General features: G+C 47.9%; 1 protein-coding gene across 1 annotated transcript in view; it reads right to left on the minus strand.

Moving 5' to 3' along the window:
* Positions 1–1,139: 1,139 nt before the first annotated feature.
* Positions 1,140–26,269, minus strand: part of GPAT2 (glycerol-3-phosphate acyltransferase 2, mitochondrial) — a 69,234-nt gene continuing 44,104 nt past the window's right edge. Inside the window, exons 14-22 of the mRNA XM_063139457.1 lie at positions 18,759–18,829; positions 17,033–17,294; positions 14,304–14,452; positions 11,214–11,291; positions 10,229–10,360; positions 5,967–6,087; positions 4,144–4,209; positions 2,673–2,728; positions 1,140–1,256 (exon numbers count right to left, since the gene is read on the minus strand). Of these exons, the coding sequence (XP_062995527.1) occupies positions 1,140–1,256; positions 2,673–2,728; positions 4,144–4,209; positions 5,967–6,087; positions 10,229–10,360; positions 11,214–11,291; positions 14,304–14,452; positions 17,033–17,294; positions 18,759–18,829 (1,052 nt within the window). The remainder of the gene's footprint in view (positions 1,257–2,672; positions 2,729–4,143; positions 4,210–5,966; positions 6,088–10,228; positions 10,361–11,213; positions 11,292–14,303; positions 14,453–17,032; positions 17,295–18,758; positions 18,830–26,269) is intronic.

A 26,269-nucleotide genomic window follows, 5' to 3' on the forward strand; every position in this document is an offset into this window, starting at 1 on the left:
ATTTAAATCATGGGCCACAGGCTGAGATTTCTCAGAAAGGCTATGGAGGTTCTTGACCAAGAGCTGAGCGAAGGTTAGCATCTGCCACACAAGTCAGAGTCCCTTTAATAGTTGCCCAGATGCAGCATCTGTCAGCATAGGATGGCACTAGTGGAAGAAGCTGCAGGTACTATGATTCTCTCTCCACGGCTAGCAACAACGGAGTAGAAGCTCTGCCGGATACTGCAAGCTGCTCTTGGCGGTGACCACAGGTGGGTCTCATTGCTCCAGCCAACACACACTGGTCGATTGTTTGAGGTGTGCTTCAGACTGGCCTTCGCGGTCTTTTCAACAAGTTGCTGCATACAAATAGGGGGAGGGGCTAAAAGATGCTGAACTTCCAGATGTTCTTCATCAAGACATTAGAACATTTTTATCCATATTCTGGTTGCCTGGAACCACATTGTGCAGACTTTATACTGTTAGTTTTACCCTACCCTGTGCCTGTTTGGTGCATTCTCTTCCCCTCCTTTTGTTTTACTATGATCTTATTAGAATGTAAGCCTATGCGGCAGGGTCTCGCTATTTACTGTTTTACTCTGTACAGCACCATGTACACTGATGGTGCTATATAAATAAATAATAATAATAATAATAATAATAATAATAATAATAATACCATTATTTGTACAGAGAATTTCTGTACTGTCTACTTGCAGACAGACAGAGAAGTGTTTCTATTTGACAACCCCATAAAAGAGCCCGTTGTGGAGAATTCTCTAAGCAGACAGTTAAAATCCAGCCGGAGAAGGTTTTTATTATTTGTTAGTTTTATAAACTACGCTTCCAGCAACAAGGACTACCAGTCTGGGATATACAATAAAACAGCAATCAAATAAAACAAACAATTATAAAACAAACAGACCACACTCTGGCTTTTTTTTTTTTCTTCACTAAATCAACCTCAACACAGGCGCTCTAAAGACTCCACTTGAGAGAGTCACATCATAACACAATAACTATCATACTGAAGTGGGGAGGGGGGGCAGGGGCAGGCTATAACTGACCTCTCCCCTTGCCAGGCTGTTCTTCCCACCATCCGCCCACCCCGCACGCAGAGACTACGCCTTCAGAACGCCAGTCCGGGTCCGCATGAGAGTCTAGTTGTAGATAAACTGACGTATAAATTTCACCAGATTGTCTTGGTTCTCTTTGCTACTGAACATCTTGGAGAGGTGGAGAATGGGCTCCCTTTGCCCTCCCACCTGCCTCAGCACCTGAAATAGAAATTTAGATGGGGGGGGGGAGTTCAGCAATCTATTATTATGATGATGATTATGATGATTATTATTATTTTCTATATTGCCCAATAGCAGAAGCTCTCTGGGCAGTTCACACATAGAAAAAATATCGAAATTACAACATTATACCTCGTTACATTATAATAAAATATAGCCTAAAAATTGTGGATCATACAAAATTTAAAAACCGTTTCGATAGCTGTTACAGTCTTAACTTGGCTCCGAAAAGATGGCTGTGTTGACGCTCAACGGGCTCATTCCACAGTTGGGGAGCCACCACTTGCAAGTCTTCGTTGTTGCCACCTTCCAAACTTTCCTTGGAGCAGGCCCTCTGAGAAAGGCCATAAAGCGGGGGGGGGGGGGGGGAGGGCAACTTATGCCCTGCCAGATGTTTTGGCCTACACCTCCCATCGGCCCTGGCTAGCATCACCAATGGTGAAGGTCATGGGAGGGCCACAGGTCGCCCACCCCTCTCGTACAGGCAGGCCGAGGGGCTTCCTGAGTGAGCAATAGCCCCCCTGCATGTGTAGCAGGCAATGAAGTCAACAGGGAACCCCTTGGCCCACTCACTGGGCGGTGTGATACGTTGCAGCAGAAGGATGAGGAGGCGGGAGGCCTGAGGCCGAAGCTCCTAGGAGTCGCTGTATTTCCCAAGACTGCCCACTTCCTACTCTCAAAAACAAACGGCCCGAAAACACACCATATAATAAGCCTGACAGATCTATGGGGAAACCATGGGGAAAAAGTGTCCTTGTGGTTGTATAAAATGACCTAGACATCTGATAAAGTGGCAAATATATGTGTTGTTCATTGTGGGGAGATAAGAAAACCGGAGTTGTACAGTTTGGGACCACACATTTCTCTGGGGACCTCATGATACAAGGCTGTGCCTCACAGGATGTTGGGACCGACAGTCACAAGTTCATAACTATTTCCAGCTAAGATGTGCGACTTTAAAGGGTCCTTTCCTTGGGAAGGCCGGGCCAGGTCCAGGGGGCCAGGAAAGCCAGGGCCAAGGAGGAGCAGCCAGAGGGAAGCTACAGGCGCAGGAGGCATCTGGAAGGCAGCAGCCTGCTCTAAATTGTCAAGGCAAGAGGGAGGGGCATGGTTAAATAATGGGCTCAAGTGACACGAAGCCAGATTCCAGCTGGACATCAGGAAAAACTTCCTGACTGTTAGAGAAGTACGACAATGGAACCAGTGACCAAGGGAGGTTGTGGGCTCTCCCACACTAGAGGCCTTCAAGAGGCAGCTGGACAACCATTTGGGTGGATTCCTGCATTGAGCAGGGGGTTGGACTCCATGGCCCTGTAGGCCCTTTCCAACTCTGCTATTCTATGATTCTATGAAAGGAAGATTACAGGGTGGGGGCAGGAAAGGCAGGTTACTCACCCCCAGGTCCTTACAGATGTGGACAGAGAGGGTAGTCAGGGTCCAGTTAGCACATTCTGAAAAATAAGCCACAGAAGGTTCAGTACGGTGACGGTGTTGGGAAACAGCCTCCCTGGTTCTGGCTTTCCAGATGAATCTGTCATGATACGCAGCACTAGGGGGCAAAGTTGGCTTACAAAAAAGAAGCTTCTTACGCAAACCCGGGGCTGTGCTTGCGACCCACAAGGCGCCGCTTAAACCACCAAGGCAATTCCAGATCAGAGTTGTTGTACTGTAGTGGCTAAGAGACAGAGCTAGACAAATTGTGAAGCCCAAAGCAGTCCAAAACTTGCGTCTGCCAGAAACACACCAGGTAGCCTTAGGCAAGCCACACGCTCCCCCTCTCTGCCTCAGTCCCTCATCTGCAATTTTGGGATAATAATCCAAGCCTTTTGAGATTACAATATATGATATGCAAAGTCCTTAGAACATTCAAAACATGCTGTGTATTATTATGTTTTAGTTGCTGTATTTTGAGGAGGATATAAAACAAAATTACAAATTTCAGCACGAAGAAGAAGACGAAGAGGAGGAGGAGGAGGAGGAGGATTGTTGAAAAACCATACTGAGAGAAAGAAAAGTTGAAGGAACTGGGAGTATTTAGACCTGGGGGAAAGCCTGTTTAAAGGGGACAGAGGAGGTAGCTTGATACAGATCACTTTTATTTAGATAAAAAGCTGTCTTAAAAAAAAGGATACTCTGTTTACAGAATTCCCCATGCCACAAAGACTTTGAGCATGGAGGTGGGTAGTTGCTAACCTTTTGCTCTAAGCATTTTAGGCTACTCCCAACAAAATGGGATTTACTGCAGAGGCTTCTGCAAAGGAACCTGGCAACTGTGGCTCCGTGGGGCTGCTAAGGATGATACTTTAGGGTCAAACTATTCAAGCCCACCCTCCGGGCACGCTTGGGATCACATGGTGGGCAGTGAAAGAGGATGTAACCCACCTGTCCTCCACCCCCCACCCCATTCTACAATCCCAACAACCCCCTGCAGGGGAGGGTTACTCTCCCCCTTCGTGCATGCAGAGGTCCCAGTCCAACTCCCCCTCCCTGCAGTGGGTAGTCACATTTTGTAAAATGTGCATGTCTTGGCTCACAGAACTACAATTCCCAGGGTTCCCTAGGTGAAGCCCTGGCCATTATAGCAGTCCAAGTTTGCTGTAATGCTGACTAACTTTATCGTTTGCATGTCTTTTGCTAGAGTGCAGCACCGGCCCGGCACCAGCCGTTTAATCTGTTTCATGCATTTTAAATTGGGCCCACGGGCCCAGAGCAACAGAGGCATCTTTCAACAGTAATAATTAGAGCAGAGGTGAAATTTGAATTGAAGACTTCCTGATTTGCAGCTCAGTCTCTGTCACTAGACTTCCACCAGCTCTATACCTACAACTCCGCTGCTGCCTGGCCCTCCCCAGGCCCGTGGACTCACCAAAGGAATAGTCCTCTTTTGCCTTCCTCAACAGGAACTGGTGCAGCTTCTCCAGGAACTCTGACTCTGTGGGAGGTTGGGGAGCAGTTAGAAGGGGGCGAAGAGGAAGGAGGGGCGATTACCCTCCAAGCAGAAGACCAGCTTCAGCTATGCCACTAGCAGGGTGGGGGATGTGAGGGATCTCTGCCCCCACTGACAAATGCCTACAGGTCACACACAGCAGGTCATGGTCTAACCATGAGCCAGCAGGGTGGGATGCTGTGCCAAAAGGGAGGAGGGAATTCGATAACATCTTCAGTTATATTTTAAAAGTAGATCATGTCCATCCCCAGAGCTTCAGTGTAGTTTACCAACAAAGAAGCAACATTCTTTAAAAAAAATAATTAAAAAAGGGGAAAAGAGAGAGTCACGTGACGCTTAACAGCAACTTTTCCTAATAAAAAAGGGAAAACAGCACAGGGCTTTATTAACAGATTGATTTGCTGAGACGTGTCATCATATAAGAAGATAAAACAATGTAAACTTGACACCAGAACCATATACAAAACCATATACAAAATAAGTGGGCGGATGTGCTTGTACAGGCCCGATACCAAAACGCTGCAGTCACATTCTGAATCAAAAATGAATATGCAGAAAGCTGCTGAGTAACTTGCATGCTTGAGGACAGCAGTTTTCAAACACTGTTCTGGCAACCCACAGAACCTTATCAGGGGTGGTCAACGAGCAGATCAATCATGATGGACAAGCTTCCTTGACAAACAATTCGCCCACCGCTATCAATCTTCTTCAGAAATGGACATGTGTTATGTTCCAGGCCAAGGAGCGCTCCCAGTTCACACAAGGCAACAAAGCACCCGGGGTGGGGCGAATGTCCTGGACCCCTCGGCAAACAAGGGGATTCCAGCTGATGAAGAAAGGGGCTCCTGAAGGCCGAAAGTCTGAAAGGCTCCTGCGTTTCGATGGGCGCTGCGAAGTCTCCTACCCATTTGGGTACCACGCAAAAGGCTTTCGTGGAAAATAATCAACACACAAGACCCTGAAGCAAAGCAAGTATCAAGCGTTCCCTACTGTGTTCTCCTACTGTGCGCCAATATGAATTCAAAGACTTTTACTGGTGAGCTGTTCAAAGGACACTCGTAGACTCCCACAGTAGCCGCAGGTGCTTTTGTGGAAACAGAAGGCTACTCAGAGCTTCTGGAGACACATTTTCACTGATGATCAAGACCCACACTGACAGTGGCAGGCAACCTATGGGCCCTGGAGGGGGGCAATTCCCCCCTCCCAGAACCCCCTGGTGGCTGCACTCCTTGCCACCATGCCTGCAGCCAGCCACCCACATACATACACGGAGCCTTTCACCTCCTCTTCCTCCCAGTGATCATGATCCTAATTGCTGGGAGTGGGAGGCTTTAACCACGTCCCCTCCCACTCCTGCCCAGCAACCTGGATCACGAGCAAATTCTGCTGGGAATCTCTCGCATCAAGCTCTTCTTGTGCGCCCATTTCCAGCAGAATCTGCTCCCACCAGCCTGCCAGATAGTTGTTCTGACAGGCTGGGCTGGAGTGATTCCGCTGGCTTCCCAGCGCTGAGCCCCTGCCTGCCCAAAGAGCCCAATTTCTCTTCCTCGCACGCCCTGCATGGCGGGGCGGCAGTGTGCACAGGGGGGCAGATCTGGGATGTCTGAGCACCCTTGGGGGGCCGCATGTTGCCCACCCCTGCACTAAGAACAAACCTTCTCCAAACGCTGGAAGCACCTTCCCGAAATGCCAACGGTTGTTGGAGGCCCTTCAAATCAAGGGGACTCGGCCGTGAGGCCTACCTGGCTGAGGACTCTCCAAAGCCCCGAGGAAGCCAGCAGCTCGATCCAAAGTCTTCAGCAAAGGGGACAGAAGACAGCAGAGGAACACAAATAAGCTGCAGCCGCTTTCCAACTGGCTTATCTAGGGGAGAGGAGGAGGAAAGGTCAAGCGTCGTGAGAAGAGAAGTGTGAACGGGCCGTCCCAGGACAACTCGAAAGGAAAATATGGGAAAGAAAGGTAAGACCGTTGCCAGACCAAATGTTTACGTTCATGGTAGGAATCCAACTGCCAATTCACACTGTCATTTTGTGGGGGGCTTGTGGAGACCGTTGCCACTGAAAAACGGAGGGGGCAAAGGCACCGGCCTATATGGCTCAGGTCCAGGTTATTTGAAAGACCGTATTCTCCCTTATGAGCCTGCCCGTGCTTTGAGATCTTCTGGAGAAGCCCTTCTTTCAGTCCCACCTTCTTCACAGGCACGCTTGGTGGGAACATGGGAGAAGAGGGCCTTCTCGGTGGCTGCTCCAGTGCTCTGGAACTCTCTTCCCCAGGGAAGCTAGGCTGGCTCCCTCCTTGATGGGCTTTCGGAAGCAGGCTAAAACTTGTTTGTTCCAGCAGGCCTTTGGAGAATAATCCGGCCCTCCATCTATGTTAATGTCTTATAATTTTGTTGTGTATTTTAAAGGCCACCTTGAGGCCCAGCATTGGGCGAAAGGCGGGATACAAATAAATAAATATAATAATAACAACAACAACAACAACAACAACATAGAAAGCTGGTGTAATATAATAGTTAGAGTGCTGGACTGGGACAGGGAAGAGTCAGGCCAACTTGGACATGGAAGTTCACTGGGTGCCTTTGGGCCAGTCACTGACTCTCAGCCTAACCTACCTCACAGGGTTGTTTTGAGGATAAAAGGGAGAGGAGGAGGAAGATCATGTATGCCACCTTGGGCTCTTTTGAGGAAAAGCAGGATATAACAAGCAATATTCCACCCCGAGCCCAGTTACCAAGCAAGCACAGAAGCTGCAAGGATGTGTTAAATTAGGGCCGGGACCCAAAGCGAAGTGGCGAATGGCATCACTTCACCTGAACTTCCCATCTGTGATGCCAAACGAAGCAACAGCCTTCAAAACTACTGTGGCAGATTTGTGAAAATAAAGGAGGCGGGAAGGGAGGGCGACTACTGCACTCCGGTCTTCTGAGCAGCAGCTGGCACCGCGTGGAACAGAAAACCAGGCAGCACTTTGAATAAACAAAGTATTCAGAAAATCCTAACCTTGCAAAAATTACGTATCTGTTTTTTCCGGACAGATGTCTTGTACATGCAGTGTCATTTTTCAGCAGGGTGACGTATCTGTAGCAGCGGCGGGGAACATTTTGGACATCTCTCCAAGGAACGACAGCCCCCATGCATCCAGGAGGTGGCGCTGTCCATCCAGAAGTTGGGAGGTGCTAGGTAGGTGCAGGGAAGACCCAGGGGCTGCCTAAACGCTCAGAAAGCCCCAGGGTGGGTGCGCAGTGGAGCAGCGTCAATTATACGACACGGCTGCAACTGTGCCCCCACCCCGGGGCTTTCCACCAAAGCTGCAGGGGGGGGGGAAGTCAGGGATGTACCCCAACTTCTTTCTCCAGAGCAAGACGAGGCTGCACAAGGCGACATCAAGACAGCCCCTGGCCTCGCTCTGGAGTGACAGCGGAGGCGTGGCCGGGTGGTGCCTGGTGGAAGGCAGCCTGCGACTAGTCACCTTCCACCAGGAAGAGGGCGGGGGAGGCTCCGGTCCCTGGATGGCCACCCAGAAACCCTGCGCTCCCTCCTTGGAGTGGGATTACCTGGCGCCACCTTGCGGGAGGGAAGCCGCAGGGGTTCCGAGGGACACGGCGCAAACTCGGTGCCGTGAAGACACACATCCCCCCCCCACCACGAGGCAAAAGACTCTCAGGCAGCGTGATGAGCACAGTGAGCGGAAGGGGCCCGTCTTCAGCCCCCAGCCACTTAATTACATAGAACTTTGCTCCCCTTTTGAAAGAACACAGAGGAAGGTTTCAGAGCTGCAGCCCACACAGCTGGCATTTGAAGAGACAGGTTGTGAACTCGGGATGTGTCATGTGAGTGCTGAGAAACAAAAGAAGTGGAAATTTATATGGTAATTTCATGTTCCCTTTTACAATGGAGATGAGGAAGGAAGGCGGCCTCCAGTGCTGCAACTTCCTTCCCACGTGAAGCCAGACTTGGAAGGAGGATACGATGATCCGTGGAGTCACAGGAAAGCGTGACAGCCGAGGAGCTCCGCCTCCCCACCCCCAGGGGCCCAGGTGCAAAGTATGGCAATAGCGAAGCTCTCTGAGCTAGGAAGAGAGAGGCATCCCCCACCCTAGGGGAAGTTAGAGGAGGAGGGGAGCAGTCATAAGGCTACCAACATCGTCACTTGGCCAAAAGCAAACGTGGGCTCAGTTCAGACCACACGTTTGTCAATTATTTTAGAACTCCACGGTGAAGTTTTTATACATCACAGTTGAGAAATGTATGGTCTGGTGGCAAAACTCCACCCCACAGTGGTTTTTTTTGGGAAATACTCCACGCAGAATATCCACGCTGTACAGAGGAGAGTTCCTGCACAACCGTTGTGTGGCGGGCTCTGTGGAGTTTCCCGTTGCTCTGAGTTGACTTTTCCCACTGGCTACAGAGTTCTCTGGCAAGAGTGGTGAAAGGAGCGAGTGCCGCTCTAGGAGAGCTGCTAGGATGTTTGGGTTTTTTGCAGCAATGGCTGATGGGATACCATCGGGAGGACTGGGGGAGGAGAGAGGGCGGAGGAACTGTTAATCAAACGTCGTGATGGATTTTACTCAACTCCACAGTAGCCCACAGTCACACAACGGTGGAGTTAGAACACGTTCTGTGGGGAAGACCTTCTAAAAACTCAACCATTTGAGTGGAGTTTTCACACTGCGTAGAGATACATTTTGTCTGAACTCAGCCTTTAAAATAGTAGCTTCATTAGTCAACTATAGCCAGGAAGAACCACCTCCAGGCTACCAGAGAAATAAATTTCTGGAAATTGAAAGATCAGACTCTTTCTTTCAATCCAGCAACATGCCACAAAGTGACTAAACTACATAAAATTGGACTGGCAGGCTACTAAACATTTTTGTGACCTAGTAACACCAGGTGACTTTCCTGCACGGCTGGCTTTGAGTTACACCTCCTGTGGCTTTTACTTCTCTCTGCGTCCCCAACAGAAGACTCCGCCTTCCTCCAAGTGTTTCTCAATATCCAGGAGCGCTTTCAGATTGCGGGGTGGGGGGTGGAATCACATTTCCTTACCATTGCGCTTGGTTCCTGCTTCCCTGCACACAGCAGGAAACGGAAACCAATTTCACAATAAATCAGAAGAGTCGGTTTTTTGTGGATTATTTTACCACGAAACAAATTCCGGATGGAGAGGAAAGCCAGCAGGAGACGTGCAGGAGAAAGATGTCATCGTCCAAAGGACCTGTGAGTGGCCAGTAACGGGGGTGCTACAAAACGCTCGTCTGATGACGCTCCAGGTTCGCATGAATTCCCTACATCCGTGATTACACAAGAGGTGTTAAATCTGACACTTGCTATAGAAGGCAGAACCCTGATCAGCTCAGCTTTCATTTTCACTCCCCCCCCCCCGAAACAGATTTCTAGCTCTTATGACTGCAAAGATGGCCCTGAAAGTATACGGGCAAATGCACCAAGACTTCCAGGATCAGCCATTTAGGATCCTATGTCGCTTCTCACCAAGACTAATATATATTTATTGCATTTTTATACCGCCCAATAACTGAAGCTTCCTGATGAACATTTGTAGCATTTATATAGGTTACAGAATTATGCTTTGCTTACTGCAGATTTTTTTCCCCAAAGCACAAAGTATTCATTATTTATTATTTATTGCATTTATATCCTGCCTTTTTTCCTTCAAGGAACCCAAGGCGGCGGACATAATCCTCCTCCTCCTCCTCTCCATGTTATCCTCACAACAACAACCACCCTGTGAGGTGGGTTGGGCTGAGAGTCCGTGACTGGCCCAAAGTCACCCAGTGAGCTTCCATGGCCGAGTGGAGACTAGAACCCAGATCTCCCGACTCCCAGTCTGACACTTTAGCCACTACACCACAGTATGCCCAGCCACAGATGCCTCCAAGTGAGAGGGGCTGGCGTTTGGAGCAGGGAGGGGAAGAGCAGATTGCCTCACCCATGGGCGAAGGGGAGCTCAGCAAAGGGAGCACGTTCAGAAGGGCCTCTCGTACCTTGAAGCAGCGCTTCTCAGCCTCTTCGCCGTAGTCGCTGTCGCTGTCGCCAAAGTCATCTGCCACCTTCCACAGCAGTTTCTTGGTGAAGCGCTTCTGGCCTGTGTCACAGGCAAAGAGGTCGCCGGGCACCTGCTTGCGGGAGGAAAGAAGAGACACCATTTGTTTCAGCTCTGGGAAGGGATGGCAGACCCTGCCACAACTACAAGGCTGCAGAGCTGGTCCTGAAAGTAGTGGGCCAGTTCGCCAGTAATTCCCAAATGCTGAGCTAAGATATACTAGAGCCGCCTCCCCCGACCTGATGCCCTCTAGACGTTTTGGACTTCTACATCCATCAGCCGCAGTCAGCAAGGCCAATGGTCAGGAATCCTGGGAGTTGTAACCCCAAACACATGGAGGACAACAGGTTATGGAAGGACGCACTAGTAGAGAACTGCGGTGAACCCAAAGCAACCACCCACAAGGCTGTCTGCTGTCTCTCTCTCTCTGCCCGATTTCCAGCTCCGGACCTGACTTCATCCAATCAGCCTCTACGGGAGAACTTGGGGCGGTTCTGCTGCATCTCTCTGCCTCGGGGCAATCAGATCATTCAGCCATATCAATGCATATTTACCAACCTCCCAGAGAGACTGCCTGCTGCAGCTCTTCATGAGTTACTGCTCTGGACATTCCTATTAAAAAGGGGACATGCTCAGACCAGCACCTCATACAGAAACGCAGGGCATGGAAATCTTGTTCTCGCGTGTTCTAAAAATAATCATTTTTGGATACAAGAGTGAAACGTGCCTCCAATTTAAATTCCGGTGTGTGGGGAACGTGTTTCCACTCTCAGAAGTTTGGGAAATCCAGGGCCAGATGCAACACTGAACGCCTCTGCACAGTATGTTCATTCTGCGAGGCTGAGCTCATGTAATGTTCAAATTCTGATTTCCTTCCCTACCATCCTCTTCCCTCAGCCCCCTTCTAGAAGAAGAGCTTCTCTTACCTCCTCAGCTACCAATAACCCACACTGGATGAGCTTGTCCATGACAACCTGGCAGTAGTAATCCATAGACTGGCAAGGCTGGGAGGAAGCAAAACCATATCAGCAGAAGTAGGAAAGGGTTTCACCATCTAGATTCTAGACCAATGCAGAGCTGGGACGCAGCACACACATCTGTCCTGGCACACATTAAGATATTCAACTGTGCTAGATTGCCTTTCTGAAATGTTTCTGTAACCCTGACAATGTTTTGCCCGCTTTTGCACAAATGGGCAGTGATGAGTCACCATCCAGTTGCAGTAAAATATCTTCAAGTGTATTTGAGGTTCATCAGACGAGCGTTTTATCACACGTTCACTACTGCCTGCTTTAGATTACGACGTCCGCCTCCTGCACGCCTCTTGCGCCTTCCACTCGTTTTTCCGTAGCGAAATAGCCCCCCTTTTAATCCTTTTTTTTTAAAAAAAAAGAAAAGAAAAACAACGTGGTGCGATCTGAGTGGACCACGAGGTCTTTGTTTATTTTCTCTTTCCCCTCTGGGAAGAGGAAGTAATGAGGGACAAAATGGGGGTGGAGAAGCGACGGTAAGGAAATGCAGTTTCCCCCCATTTTTGTCTTGGGAAGAGAGATTAAAGCAAGCACTTAAAATCACCCACTGAAATTAATGGGGCTGAAAACACTTCACCCTGCTGTGACGTTCCTGCCCCTATCCTAGCGAGAATTCCCTTCCTCTAAGGCAGCCTTCCTCAACCTGGGGCGCTCCAGATGTGTTGGACTACTGGGGCATTCTGGGAGATGCAGTCCAACACATCTGGAGCGCCCCAGGTTGAGGAAGGCTGCAGTCTAAGGCTTTTCTCACCCCAACAGGAATCACCTTCTCTCTCTCTCTCACTCACTCACTCACTCTCACACACACACACACAAATGGTTTCACTGCCACCAGGACATTTAAGGCTCAGACCCAATCCTTACTCAGTCCTCTCTTTATGCTTTGATCTTATACAGTTCCCTTATTACCTCCCCCTTACGTAGCCATGAGAAGGAGGCACAGGATTTCATACACAAAGAAGGCTTTATTAATTGCAGTAATAAGTTGTTGAATAATAAACAAGTAACTCTTAAGTGGCTCTATCAATACGTGTTCTTTCATCCACAATACTTCAAAATCATGCTCTCAGTCACTACCCAATCATCACAGACTTTCGCTTATTTCTCAACCCTAAAATCCTAACTCTGATCTAAACCCTCTCGCGACAAATCCGTCTCATCTCACCCCTGTCCCACACAGCACAGAGTTGTATAGCACACGCACACTTCACCCCCTCTTCATACACTCAGCCAATCATCACACATATGCAAATTCACCAGCCACTTCATCTCTCTCTCTCTCTCTCACACACACACACAGTAAACATACCATAAAACCAGAGATACAACAAGAATACAGCTTATAAACATAAACTCAGTACGGACAGCTGCGTAACATCACACCTGCCTGGATTGTGCATTTGGGTTCATACAATATCTGAGATCACACTTGCATCCGCTCCAGGGGAAAAGCATTGTGTCTGATGTGATGTGAAAACTGGAGCCACTGTGGTGTTATACCAACAACGGCATATTCAGAAGTGATCCTTGATGTCGTGAAAGCGGGCGTTGTGCAACGGGTCAGAAACTAAGCTACAAATCAGAAGTCCCCAGTGAGAAGCTTGCCTTGGCCATTAACTCACGATGTGATTTTAGGGGAAGCCATTCCATCACAGCCCTCCGCTCAATGGGGGAGAATAAACCTGACTACCTTACAGGGCAGTGGTTGCGTGAATTGCAGCTAGACAACACTCATGATGTACTCTGAACACTCCAATGTGCTACACGAGTATTATTAATCCAGTTGCAGGTAGAAACCCTGCTGAAGTACACCCGTGTTCCTCCGTAGGCAGCCTGCAAGCTAAGCCAGGCCTGCTCAGCACCTCCAACCCGGGCTGCCAAATCAGTCTCTCTCATCCTCTCCTTCCCCACAACCTCCCACACTTTCTGTGCTGTTTCAAGCGGCTACTGACAGCCCAGTCCTGGCGGCTGCTTCATAATATTATGCAGGCGTTCACATTGGCTCAATGACAATTAGGTGAGAAGGCCCCGTGTGGGGCGTCCGTATGTAGGAAGCAGCTCCCATGCTGCTGGAGGTAAGTGTGAATAGGGCCGTAGTTCTTCGTGAAATGATGAGCAGAGCTCCCCAAGGAGGGCATAACTCAGGGCGAATGAGGTCTCTTTATCTCCCGGATCACCACTTGGGTCTCCAGGAATAGGCTGTTGGGTGATGCAGAATTCTGTATCCTAAACATTTCCTTGAGATGGCTTCGTGGAGGGGGACGGGGGTGCTCCTGCTCAAGGTAAGGTGTGCGGGAAATATCCCCCTCACTTCCAAGACCACGTTCCCCAGTAATACTGGCTTTTCGTTGGCTTCCCTTCAATGCGTGGTTTAGCTCAACTGACCCAGTTGCCAACTTGAAGCTATTTGCTCCAACAAGCACTCCCTGCTGGCCCATATTTTAAAGCATTTTTCATCCCAACTTTCCATACTAATACTCAAAGTGTCTAACAAAATTAAAATGATTAAATATAATAAAGCAACGATTAGCAATGGATAAAAGAGACAACAGATGAAGGACACTTCAAAGGTAAGCTCACACACCTGGGAGGCGAAAACCAGCAGCTCAAAAGGTTAGATGCCTGCTAAAAACGAAAGAACTTTGCACAACAGCAGGAGGCCATCAGTGAGGGTGCAACATGGATCTCTTGGCAGAGTTCCAGAGCCTACAGGAAAGGCCCTCTCCTGCATCCCAACTCAACTCAACTCACATGGCGGGAAACGGAGAAGAATCTCCATGGAAGATCTTAATTGATAAGCAGGTCCATATGGGAGAAAGAGGGCTTTCACAGTACGTATCCTGATCCCAAGCTGTGTAGGTAGGGATCAGGGTATGTAAAGGTGGGGTCTGACAGGCAGAACGGCCTGGGTTTTCTAGCCTTTGAATGTTACGCTTTCAAAAGCATGGTCTGAAGAAGGAAGACAAGGAAAACTGGGTTCCATACCTTGCACAGGAGGAAAGCTCTCGGCAGCAGCTGGACCAGCAAGAGGGTCTTGTTATGCAGCTCTTCCTGGACCAGGACAACATCCCTGAGCTGCTCAGGGCTTCCCAGGTAAGGCAGCAGTTCCACCAGGAGGGCGTTGACAGCACAGGCTGCAGAGAAGCACCAGGTAAACCCTTTAGTACTTATTACTCTTACCCCAGCCTTGTCATTCCAGAGGACTTTCATTTGGGCACCACAGAAATACTGTCCATATGAGGAACAGTTGAGCCTTGTGGCTTGGGGTAAATGGAAGGCCTCATCTATCATGTACTTGATTGTCCCTTGTATAGGTCTCCAAGAAATGCACTTTTGAATACACATCCAGACGAAATAGCCCATTGGCCTAATTTAAAACTTGAAACCTATGTATTTGCTTAGAAATACTGAGAAGGATGTGGCTTTCATAGTAGCCTTGTCTGAAATGGAAATGGCCAAGATTCTTTCATAAATCATGAGCAGTGAATTGATAGACTGTAGAGGTGATAAGTATAATTGACATGATAGCTTTATATATATGATATTAATGCATTGCAGAATATCCTTATGGATCTGTTTGGTCATGTACGAGATATTATAAAGCAGTATTTGTGCTATACAATAATGATGAATTTAATTATTAAACGTTTTATCCTCTCTCTCCTCTCTCTGTTGCCTTCCCTTTGTCAAGTATTGGCTTGTAAGTTTCTTGAGGCAGGGGCCGGCATTTGGTTGCTGATGTTACCCTACAAAGTGCCATGAACGTCATTCGTGCTTTATAAATAATGAAGCACAGCAGGCACTTGCTTGGTCTAGATCAGCCTTCCTCAACCTGGGGCGCTCCAGATGTGTTGGACTACAACTCCCAGAATGCCCCAGCCAGCTCGGCTGGCTGGGGCATTCTGGGAGGTGCAGTCCAACACATCTGGAGCGCCCCAAGTTGAGGAAGGCTGGTCTAGATGATCACATATGAGGTGAGCCCAACAAAACAGTGGGTTTTTTTTTTAAAAAAAAAGGTATTTGCACAAATAAGGACACAAATAATGATCACTAGAATAGATATGCATCAGCAGGCTTTGAACATTTCTGAAGGAGAGTAACTTCTACAGACATAGTTGCAAGAATGAGCTACAGACCCACTTTCCTTCCAAATCTCTGGTTTGTTCCGGGAGAGAGCCCATCAACCCTGACACAGGCCATTTGTACCTGCTGTCATGACTCTAAGCCCTCCCACCAAAATGTGAGACAACAAAGAGATTCGCTCTGCAATCCACACAGTCTTTATTCAGTAAAAACAACAACAACAACAACAACACTACATAGCTTCACACCTGAAGAGACTGTGAAGGCTAGGAGCTATCCTCTAAGCTTAATTAGCCAAACAAAGCAAGGCAGTTGCCTATCATTGAAATGGATGGTTTCCTGCTGTGCTTCAAGGGCTTTTACCAGACGCCTCCTTCAGGGAACGTCCTCTTGACTCAACTGCTGATGTGCAGCCAGTCTGGCAGACCACCTCCCACCTCCTCTCAACTCCACTCACTTGATCCTGCAGTGGAAACTGGGATCTCTCAATTCCGATGCTCCCTCCCCCTCCAACAAAGACTGAGTTCCCGGGAAGGGGGAGAGGCAATCGCTAAACCTGGGCCTCATATTCAATAAGGTCTTGGGAAAATTCCTCCCTGACTCCTGGAGCATCTTAGGGAATTTCCTCCCCTGCTTCCTGTCTCAGCTTGGCTTCTTCCAATTCAGATTTCAATTCCAACTCAGAATCTGAAACCAAACTAGAGAGCCCAAGCGCCATCCTAACACCTTCTTTCCCACCGAAGAACAACCATGCAAAATTAGGGCCAGCCCTTCTGGTAACAAAAGGATTGCTGCCTAGAGGGCCGAAGTCTTGGTTTGACTGTGAGGTTGGGTCAAGCCCCTTCTTGTGACATGGATCCACAGTGCCTGCTAGAGCATTGGGTCAGTTGGCACCATGCTGGGCCACCTGAATAGTTTTATCTAGCCTTATATCCCTTCTTTGACTTCCAGAATATGAAAAAAAAATCACTAACCTTTTCTTGCAAGGCTGACTGGTTTCAACCACCTTGGGCTTTTGAGATAGAAGTCACAGTCATTAAGGTGGATCCAGTTACTAGGTCATTTTCTGATTTGCTGGCTAGACCACTGACATCAGAATTGGAGCCTATTGCATTACTGGACCAACCATCATTCCATGCAAAGGAGTTGGCGTTTACTGACCGGAGATCCCCATAAAAAAGACGCCCTCAGTCCTATATACCACCTAACTCCCTCAATTACCATTACCAAATGCCACCTCCTTGTGAGGGACACCTTTTTGCTGACAGGCACTGGCTGCAAAGTGGGGCAAAGGGATTGGAAAAGAACGAATGGTGGTGGATCTATTGCTGCAGGGAGGCTACAAAAAGTATGGCCATGAACAGAGAGGAGGCTACGGCTTGTTAAGTTTGATGGGCAAAGAACAGGGCTGTCATGGGATGCGGGAACTTAGGGGCAGTGCAGCTGAAGTGTGGCTGTTCTCTGGCCATATGCAGCACCTGCCCCCCACCTGTCCCTCTCACCTACATTGAGAGGGACAGGCATCCACTGGCCAATACTGGGACCCCTTAACGCCTCCTTTCAGCCCTCTGCCAATAGTGAACTCAGCCTCTGACCACGGTTTGTGCAAGTCCAAGAACCTCTAAACTCACCCCCCACGGCTTCCGGGAGGAAAACAGGCAGGAGGGCAGCGCTGTGCTGACTCAACTCCAACACGGCTGCCTCCGTCCTCTTGGGAGACACCAGAACATCCCCCAGGGAGAGGCGGTGGAGGGAGACGCAGCGACGCAACAGGGAAAGGGCATGAAGCACCACATCTCGCACCCGTCCGGAGAACCCCACGTCATAGTTGCGCAGTAGGATCTCCTCAGTGAGCCAGACAAAGTCCTGCATCAGCTGGGAAAGGAAGACCCCCTGGCAGAGAGAAAGTCAGGAAAACAAAAGTGCACTGTGAAGGGGCAGTTGGTACCATCTTGAGGGCACTTTTTAATCAACTGCTTTAGGATATGTATGCATATTTCAGTGGCAGTTGTTATCCTTCTCTATGTCCTAAATGTAAGCAGAAGAAAAAGCAACAATACGGTTATTTACACTCCCTTCTACTTCACAGTAGATTCTGGGCACTTAGAGCTCCATCAGAAAGGGCCGCAGCAATGCCTGTTGGTAGGGTGAGGAGGCTGTGACCTCCAGAGAAGGCAACACTGTCCAGATAACAGAAGGACAGTTCAGCCATGGTCCCTGTGGCTGTGCAAATAAGAGCCTTTTCACTCATTGGGCTGCTTTGCTGGGCTTATCATGGGGTTTTTAATTCACCCTTGCAATAATCATGCTCCAAACCCTAAAAAAACCCAAACCTCACAGTAGCCCATTGGGGGTTGCATATTCACACCTACCATGGCTCAGTGTGTGTTAAACAACCCATGGTAAGCCTGGTGTGTCATGTGAACCAGATTATTATGTGATTTAACTGAGAAACTGAGATAATTCCAGTTCCCCCATGAATGCAAGGGTGTGATCACCCATAACATTAAAATTTTTACATGTACACGCAAAACCAAGATAGGCAAAGGTTCCACCCAACTCTCCTCCAGCATCAGTCACCCCATCTATAAGATTAGCATTAATAGTGGCCTTCCTCAAAGGATCTTTGGGAGAATGAATGAGGCAGCTGGAAAGTGCTACAGAAAACAAGGGCATGAGCACCCCTCAGACAGAGACCTGCTCCCTTGGAGTCTTGGGGGCAGACAGAACTAGGGATTCTACAGAAGCGGGCTCAGGGGTGCTTTTAGACAGAGGGATCCAGTTGGTAATAATCAAAAATGGTGATGTAGCAATTCTATCTTTTATTCCTTAGCCAATTTTTTTTCTAACAAGGAAAAAAAAGAAGCAAAGAAGCAGTAGGAACACCTGGGAGGCCAACAAACTGAAGACAACGTTATCCGGACACACACACACACCCCAGGGCCACAGCTCAACGTGACAGAGCACATGCCAGGTTTGATCCCCAGCTTCTCTGAAAAGGGTGAGGAAAGTATCCTGACTGAAACCCTGGAGAGCCGCTGCCAGTCCTGTGTTCCCTGAACGAGGCACGGCAATTGCACAACGAAAGTTTTGTCTGGAAGCCTCCCAGGGTCTTATCATTCCCAGAATCACCCTAAAAAGGTAAAACTGGCCTGGTTCAGACAACACACGAAACCACGCTGCTGAACCACAAAATGGTTAACGGAATGCATTTTGTGGTTAAGCAGCATGGTTTAGTGGGTTGTCTGAAAGGGGCCTATCATCTATCTATCTATCTATCTATCTATCTATCTCTCTCCCCAGTTGCTGCATGGATGCTCACACACAACTGCCTCTCCCCACTCTTCTCATTCTTACCTCTTGGTGTTTGTGCAGCAGTAGTGAAGACATAATCTCCACAGCTGTGATGGCAGAGCAGGATACACTAGCTAGGAGGGAAGAGAGAAAGAGAGAGAGGACACAACTGCAGATCCTGGTGCTGAGGATTCCATGATAAATAAAACACCTCCCATTTGGAAAGATGCTGTAGACTGGTAAACCCATAAAATGGGCCCAGATGGCTTCTGGGCATTTACTGGCATCAAGTCACATCTGTTCACTAGGGCGTTGAGGGTCAGCCCTTAGGAACAGGGCACCAAAAAGGACAGCAAAGGAACTCACTCAGGGGACTCTTGTCCAGTGGCCAGCAAGTGGCCTTAATTCTGGCCTGCAATATGAAGTAGCAGAAAGAGTCAAGATTTCTGCACCTGCCTAATTACAATTACATAATGGTAATGGAAATTGGGAGCGGTGGGGGGTGAGGGGGGTGCGCGCGCGGGGAGAGAGAGAGAGTGCATATAGATTAACACTGTCTGTGAATATCAAAAAGGTAACTCAAATTCTTTCTCTGGTATAAGTTATAATTAAGCACATTTGCATGAATTATTTTGCAAAACATAATCTGCACGTTTCTACTATTTTTCACCATTATTTTTATATAGCAGAGATCCTTAGAAAACTGAAATGTGCAGCTAAGACCACATTCTGAGTCTCCTACATGCTCACAGAAACACGGGATATAAACAAAGCTCTAAAACAGGTAAGAGACTTCCTTGGCTCTAAGTTGAATTAAGTAATTAATATTTTGCAGGCAAGAACTGGGAGGCAGGAGAATATACATTTTCCCCACCAAAATTTTAATCACTTGTGAGTCTTCAGCATGGCTTCCCTTTATAGCTTATTATAATAAAGTGTTTTGGTTGCAATTGTATACCCACTTACCGGGGTGGTGGTGGTAAGTCCCACTGAACTCAATGAGATATACATCTGTGTAGATATGTACAGGATTGTGCTGTTACTCAAGACTAAAATGCTGGCCAATGAGAACAGGGTTGACTCAATTTTACATTCCTTTGCTCTGTGACCATGAAATTGTCCTCAGGTTCTACCAGGTGGATGGCTTCTAGTGCTAACAGTCAAAAGACCCTGCACAGGTATTCCATCTTTTCCTCCTTAATAGGTTTTTTGGTGTGTGGTTTTGCTCCTGAACAAAGAAAAGGCTCCTGCTCCTTTCTCAAATTACATAAGAACATAAGAAGAACCATGGATCAGACTAAGGGTCCATCCAGTCCAGCACTCTGTTTACAAAGGGGCCCACCAGCTGTTGACCAGGAACCCACGAGCAGGATGTGAATGCAACAGTAACCTCCCACCCATGTCCCCCTTCCCTCAAACTGGTATACATAGGTTTAGTGTCTCTACTACTGGAAGCAACACACAGCTATCAGGACTAGTAGGCAGTGATAGCCTTCTCCTCCAGGAATTTGTCTAACCACCTTTTAAAGCCAGCAAATTCCACAGAATTCCACGTGTCGGATTGCAAGCCCCATAATCCCCATCCAGAATAGCCAAGGACCTTATTGGCTGGAGGAAAGTTGTGTCTGCAGTGGAAAATCCAAAGAGCAGCCTATCCCACCCACCCCAGATAATACGGGGCACAATCTACCCTAAGGGTCAGCTGTGCAAGGCCTGTTGACATAAAATTATTATTATTATTATTATTATTATTATTATTATTATTATTATTATTATTATTATTATTATTTATATAGCACCATCAATGTACATGGTGCTGTACAGATTATACACAGTAAATAGCAAGACCCTGCCGCATAGGCTTACAATCTAATAAAGTTGTAGTAAACAATAAGGAGGGAAAGAGAATGCAAACAGGCACAGGGAAGTGTAAACAGGCACCGGGTAGGGTGAAGCTAACAGTATAGAGTCAGAACAAACTCAGTATTTAAAAGCTATAGGGAAAAGAAAAGTTTTTAGCTGAGTTTTAAAAGCTGTGATTGAGTTGGTAGTTCTCAGGTGTTCTGGAAGAGCGTTCCAGGCGTAAGGGGCAGCAGAAGAAAAAGGACGAAGCCGAGTAAGGGAAGTGGAGGTCCTTGGGCAGGCGAGAAGCATGGCATCAGAGGAGCGGAGAGCACGAGCGGGGGAATAGTGTGAGATGAGAGAGGAGAGATAGGCAGGAGCTAGACCGTGAAAAGCTTTGAAGGTCAACAGGAGAAGTTTATATTGGATTCTGGAGTGAATTGGGAGCCAATGAAGAGATTTCAGAAGTGGAGTGACATGGTCAGAGCGGTGGGCCAAGAAGATGATCTTAGCGGCAGAGTGGTGGACAGAGACCAGCGGACTGATGTGAGACGAAGGAAGGCCAGAGAGAAGAAGGTTGCAGTAGTCCAACCGAGGGATAACCAGTGCGTGAACGAGAGTCTTGGCAGAAGAGACAGACATAAATGGGATCATATAATTCATAGGTTGGGGGAGGAGTGCTATTTGGATTTCCTGCTGCGGCAATCAAAGTGTTTTGGGTCCCTAGTAATACACATGGGGCACGATCCACTGGGAAATTCTCCTGCAGAGGCCTCAATGACATGGAGGAACGTGGCACACAAAACAGCATTGTGCTCTTGCACAGGACCAACCAACACAGGAGAACTTCCCAGCGGGGTGCACCTGGCACATTTGCATCTCCTGGCCTCCGCGCCCCTGAAAAGCCTGCTGTGGCCACATTACTTTACACCTCTCAGGGGCTCAGATTCATGGATTTTTTCCTTCTCTCTAGATTGAGGCCATCACAGCTGAGCACATACGTGACTTGGCCAAGATGCTGATGTATCAACTATGAACTGGGTCCTAACAATGCTGTATCTAAGAAGCTACCCCAAACAGCCCAGCAAAGCTTTCAAGCCCGTGGAGCACAGAGCTACAGCTGCTGCAGCCAAAGCTGCCTTCTGTAAATTTACACAGTGATCCAGGCAGCCAAGTCTGGCTGGTGGAAAGAGGGCAAAGGCGGGAGAGAACCGGACTGGGTCACGCAGGCAAAGATAAAATGGAAGCCGTGAGCCACACAAAGATTAAAACCAAGCACTGTAGGAGCTCTGGCTGGCACAGGACTTGAAAGGGCGCCTTCCTCCTCGGGAAAGTTCACAGCTCAGAAGCTAGGCCTTTCATTGCCCACTAATTGTCCATGTGGTTCTGTCACCTAGATTTCCTCCAACCTTGTGTCCAAATGGCAGGACTACGGTGGGGGGGCGCATAGAGGGGAGGGCAGCATAGAGAGAGGGCATGACGCTTGGGGGCTTCAAAGGGTCGGAGAGAAAGACAAAGAGAGATCAGTAATGGAGCCCCCAGGCTGCTCCTAACATTTAGGAAATAGCAAAGCACTGAACTACGCAACTATCCTTTGTTAAAAGGTCATCTGCAAAGGGAGAAAACAAAGCCAGATGTGGCTTTTTTGGTTGTTCTTTCTAGCAGATCCAAAAGGGAATCTTCACATGTTTTTCTTCCACTGCTTGTTTCTACCATGCAGCAACATTCAGCTTTTTAAGCACGCTTATTTTTATTTATTTTTCAGGCGTGCCGTGGAGTGGAAGCATGAACATCTAAGCAGCCCTGCTGGAATAGACAAAGAACTCTGTTTGCAACAGCAGAGGAACTCCTTTGCGAGCAGCAAGGCGTCCATCTCGGCTGTGTCGACCTCTCTGGGGACCGAGCCACTGTGCTAAACAACTTGACCCCGTGGTGACGTTCTCATCCATTTGGAGTTGCACTGGTTCCAAGGCTCCAGCCCCGGGCAGGGAAAATGGATAGCCAGACATTGTGAGGTGGCTTAATCCTACTTTGGATCATCCCATTACCAAAGGAGTCAAAGATTGCCCCAGCTCCCATAATCATTCCCCGCAGCTCCGCCCCCATTCAGGCAAGCACAGCATCTTTTCCACTCCTCTCACTCCTCCTCCGGCAGCACAAACAGCCTCCACAAATGCAGGCATCCTCCTTATTTATTTATACATTGATTTATTGCATTTCTATAGCCAAAGCTCTCTGGGCGGTTCTTCCATGCCAAGGAGCACCTCCACAAGAGCAAGGGTTCACTCTCCTCATTGTTCCAGGACCAGATCGCATTTTAGGGGAAGAGCAAGGAGCCGGCCAGACTGCCTCTGCCACACACGCTCCACTCCAAAGGCAACGTTGGGGACCTCATTCTCATTCCTTTGCCACATAAAGTGCATTTATTTATTCTTTCATTATCTGTTACAATTATATACCGCCCCATAGCCGAAGCTCTCTGGGTGGTAAGTTAAAGACCGTAAACGTTAAAAATATACAAAATTTAAAACCATCAAAAACATAAAGAACAGCAGCATAAAAACAACAGTATCCATTTAAAAACAACTTCTCTTAAGAGGGAGTGAACTCATCATGCCAAAAAACCCACAACCCCATATAAAAGCCTTGCTAGACTACCCCTACAAAGTCTAAGGGGTTGCCATCCTCACTCTTCTCCTCTGAGTTAGTCATCAAATCATCAGCTTTTCTGACAAGCAGTGGGGTCTGAGGGGTCAGGGGATGGGGGCAGGCCCACTGCAAGACAACCCTTTTTTTCCTGTGAATTACCAAGAACATAAGAACATCAGAAGAGCCCTGAGGCTGCATCAGAGCAAGGGTCCACCTAGTCCAGCACTCTGTTCACAGTGGCCAACCAGCTGTCAGCCAGGGACCTACAAAGCAGGACTTGGTGCAACAGCACCCTCCCACCCATGCTCCCCAGCAACTGGTGCACACAGGCCTTGGATACTAGAAATAGCGCATACCCATCAGTTACCTAGGGAGGTTGTGGGCTCTCCCACACTAGAGGCCTTCAAGTGGCAGCTGGACAACCATCTGTCAGGGATGCTTTAGAATGGATTCCTGCATTGAGCAGGGGGTTGGACTCGATGGCCTTGTAGGCCCCTTCCAACTCTGCTATTCTATGATTCTATGATCAGGGCTAATAGCCATTGATAACCTTCTCCTCCAGGAATTCATCCAACCCCCTTTTAAAGCCATCCAGATTGGTGGCCGTCACTACATCTTGTGGTAGTGAGTTCCATAATTTAACTATGCGCTGTGTGAAGAAGTCCTTTCTTTTATTATCATTATCATTATTATTTATTTATATAGCACCATCAGTGTACATGGTGCTGTACAGAGTAAAACAATAAAATAGCAAAACCCTGCCGCAGAGGCTTACATTCTAATAAAATCTGCCCTGAATCTACCACCAATCATGGGATGACCCCATTGGCTTCTAGTATTATGAGAGGGAGACAAATGTCTCCCTATCTACATCTTCCATACCATGCATAACTTTGTCTCCCTTTAGCCTCCTTTTCCCCCAAACTTCTAAACCATTAGAGGTATTTTAAAATATGGTTTAAGTATTCTGCCGCTGGGACCCAGAGACTGCCTTGGTGCCATCTAAATCCTCCAAAACAGTGGGACAGACATCGCATTTCCTTTGCCCAGTCTAAGGAACATTTTTCCCATCCCCAGAGTAACGCGGCCAAGAGAAAAGAATGGACTGAGCTTTCATGGAAGAAGTTCATAACCTCCGCTTTCAAGAGATCCTGTTCCTTGCCTGCAGATATGTTATTTGACTTAAAAGATTCCTGAAGTAGATGCCACGGTCACCACCCGCACACCCAAGGCCATTCTGCTCATAGATTTGAAGGAAATGCCAACCAGTCAGAATAACTAGAGATTATTGCCTTTCCCTGAGAATTTGAACCTTTGGCATTAGGGTCTGCTCCGAGTCCTCAGTGTTTACAAGAGCTTCTTTCATACGGCACATGGAATTGGCCTCATTTCCTGATGTGCTTAATAAGCCTGCAATCCTATATGCACTTACCTGGGAGTATGTCTCATTCAACTGAGTGACCTGGTTTGCACAATCATTGCAGCCCACCATGGCTTAAATAAGTCACAGTGGGCCCCGGCACCCACTGGTGCCATTTTGCCTATTCATGCCCTGGCCACAGCTTGTCAGGTTGTCTGAACCCAGGCAGCATGGGTTGTTTGAGGGGTGTACAATACTCAAATAACCCATGGGCTGTTGTAGGCTCTCCCTAAGTAGATATGCAAAGCCTTGCACTGGAAGTCAGTTAAAGATGGTTTCAGGAAGCGTTACTTAACCATGGTCTTCATGTTTATCTCTTGAATACCACACTTCCCTGGGGGAAAAGGTTTCTGTAGCAACTCTTTCCTGCTGGCTGACAGTGTATCATCCTCACTTACCCTTCCTTTAGTTCACAGGTACCAGATGGCATACTGGCACAACAGTTAAAGGGACAGCAGCCTTCGCAGCTTTCTGGGAAAGAGTCCCCCTTGAGGAAATTGGCAGAGCTGCCATGTAATCTTCATATCTTCATGTGGCGCTACAAAATCAGTCCCCACGGCATGGCTGAGGCAGCCTTTGGTCACTGATCAAGCACTCGGCTGGGATTACTGCTGGGGGATTTGGGCATGCCTGTGAGTTTTGCATGAAACCAAAGAGAAACCAAAGTTCTTACCTGGTGAACTTTGGTTCTTCTTGTGGCTAGGACAATATGCCACCCTTCCTGGCTCAATTCGTAGCTTCACAGTTACTAGGTCCCATGTGCACAATGCTTTCATGTTTGGCGGTTGGATCTTGTTCTCCTTGCCCTGTTATGGAGCGTTTGGCTCAAGCAGTAGCTATTTAACCACTTTGTTCTTGTGGGGCTTTTTGCAGTTATTTCTTCTTGCATTGTTGTTTAGCTATCTAAGAGACTAGCAAGTAGTTCCCACCTTATAGGGTTGAATGTCTTTCAGCCTGTCCTTCTGTCCAGAAGAACAACATTAGTTCACCAGGTAAAAACTTCCATTTTCACATGTATTCCATTATGCCTCCATAGGATCACATGGTCCCTGAAATGAATAGGAAGGTAGGAAAACTATGTCTTCATCCCACTGAAAGGCAAGACCACTATGCTCCTATGCAAAGCTTGGATCCAAGGGGAAAATCCTACCAACTGATCAAAGTCAAGAGTCAACAAAGAAACACGTGTTCTCTCCACTGGAAATTCTACATTGCAAACAAGGGGATGAATATTGCAGGGCAGAATGCTACAATCTCAGAACACACACAGGACAATTACTGAGGGCCAGGACTGCCTTTGCTGATGAAGAAATGGACTGCAATGGGCCAGTTTCCACATTTGCCTCAGGAAAAAAAAGGGGTGGGGGAAAGAGTGCCTCAGCAAGACAGACTTTTCCCAAGCAAAATTATCTTCTTTCCAGATCATAAAAAGAGAGAGAAAGACAACACGCCTGTGAGCCATTAGCAGAAAGTCACGTAGCCTGTGCATTATCGTAGACAGAGCAGTTCAGGTATTATACTAAAATAACTGATAATTGGAAAGTTACATCCACACTCGGGGAGAACAGCAATAAACTAAAAAAACCCGCACCTTGACATGTGAGCTGCATCTTTTATATAACTGGGAGTTGTGACTGCAGCTTTGAGCAACCTGGTGCGATTT

Source organism: Elgaria multicarinata, chromosome 12 (assembly GCF_023053635.1).
Source record: "Elgaria multicarinata webbii isolate HBS135686 ecotype San Diego chromosome 12, rElgMul1.1.pri, whole genome shotgun sequence".
NCBI lineage: Eukaryota > Metazoa > Chordata > Lepidosauria > Squamata > Anguidae > Elgaria > Elgaria multicarinata.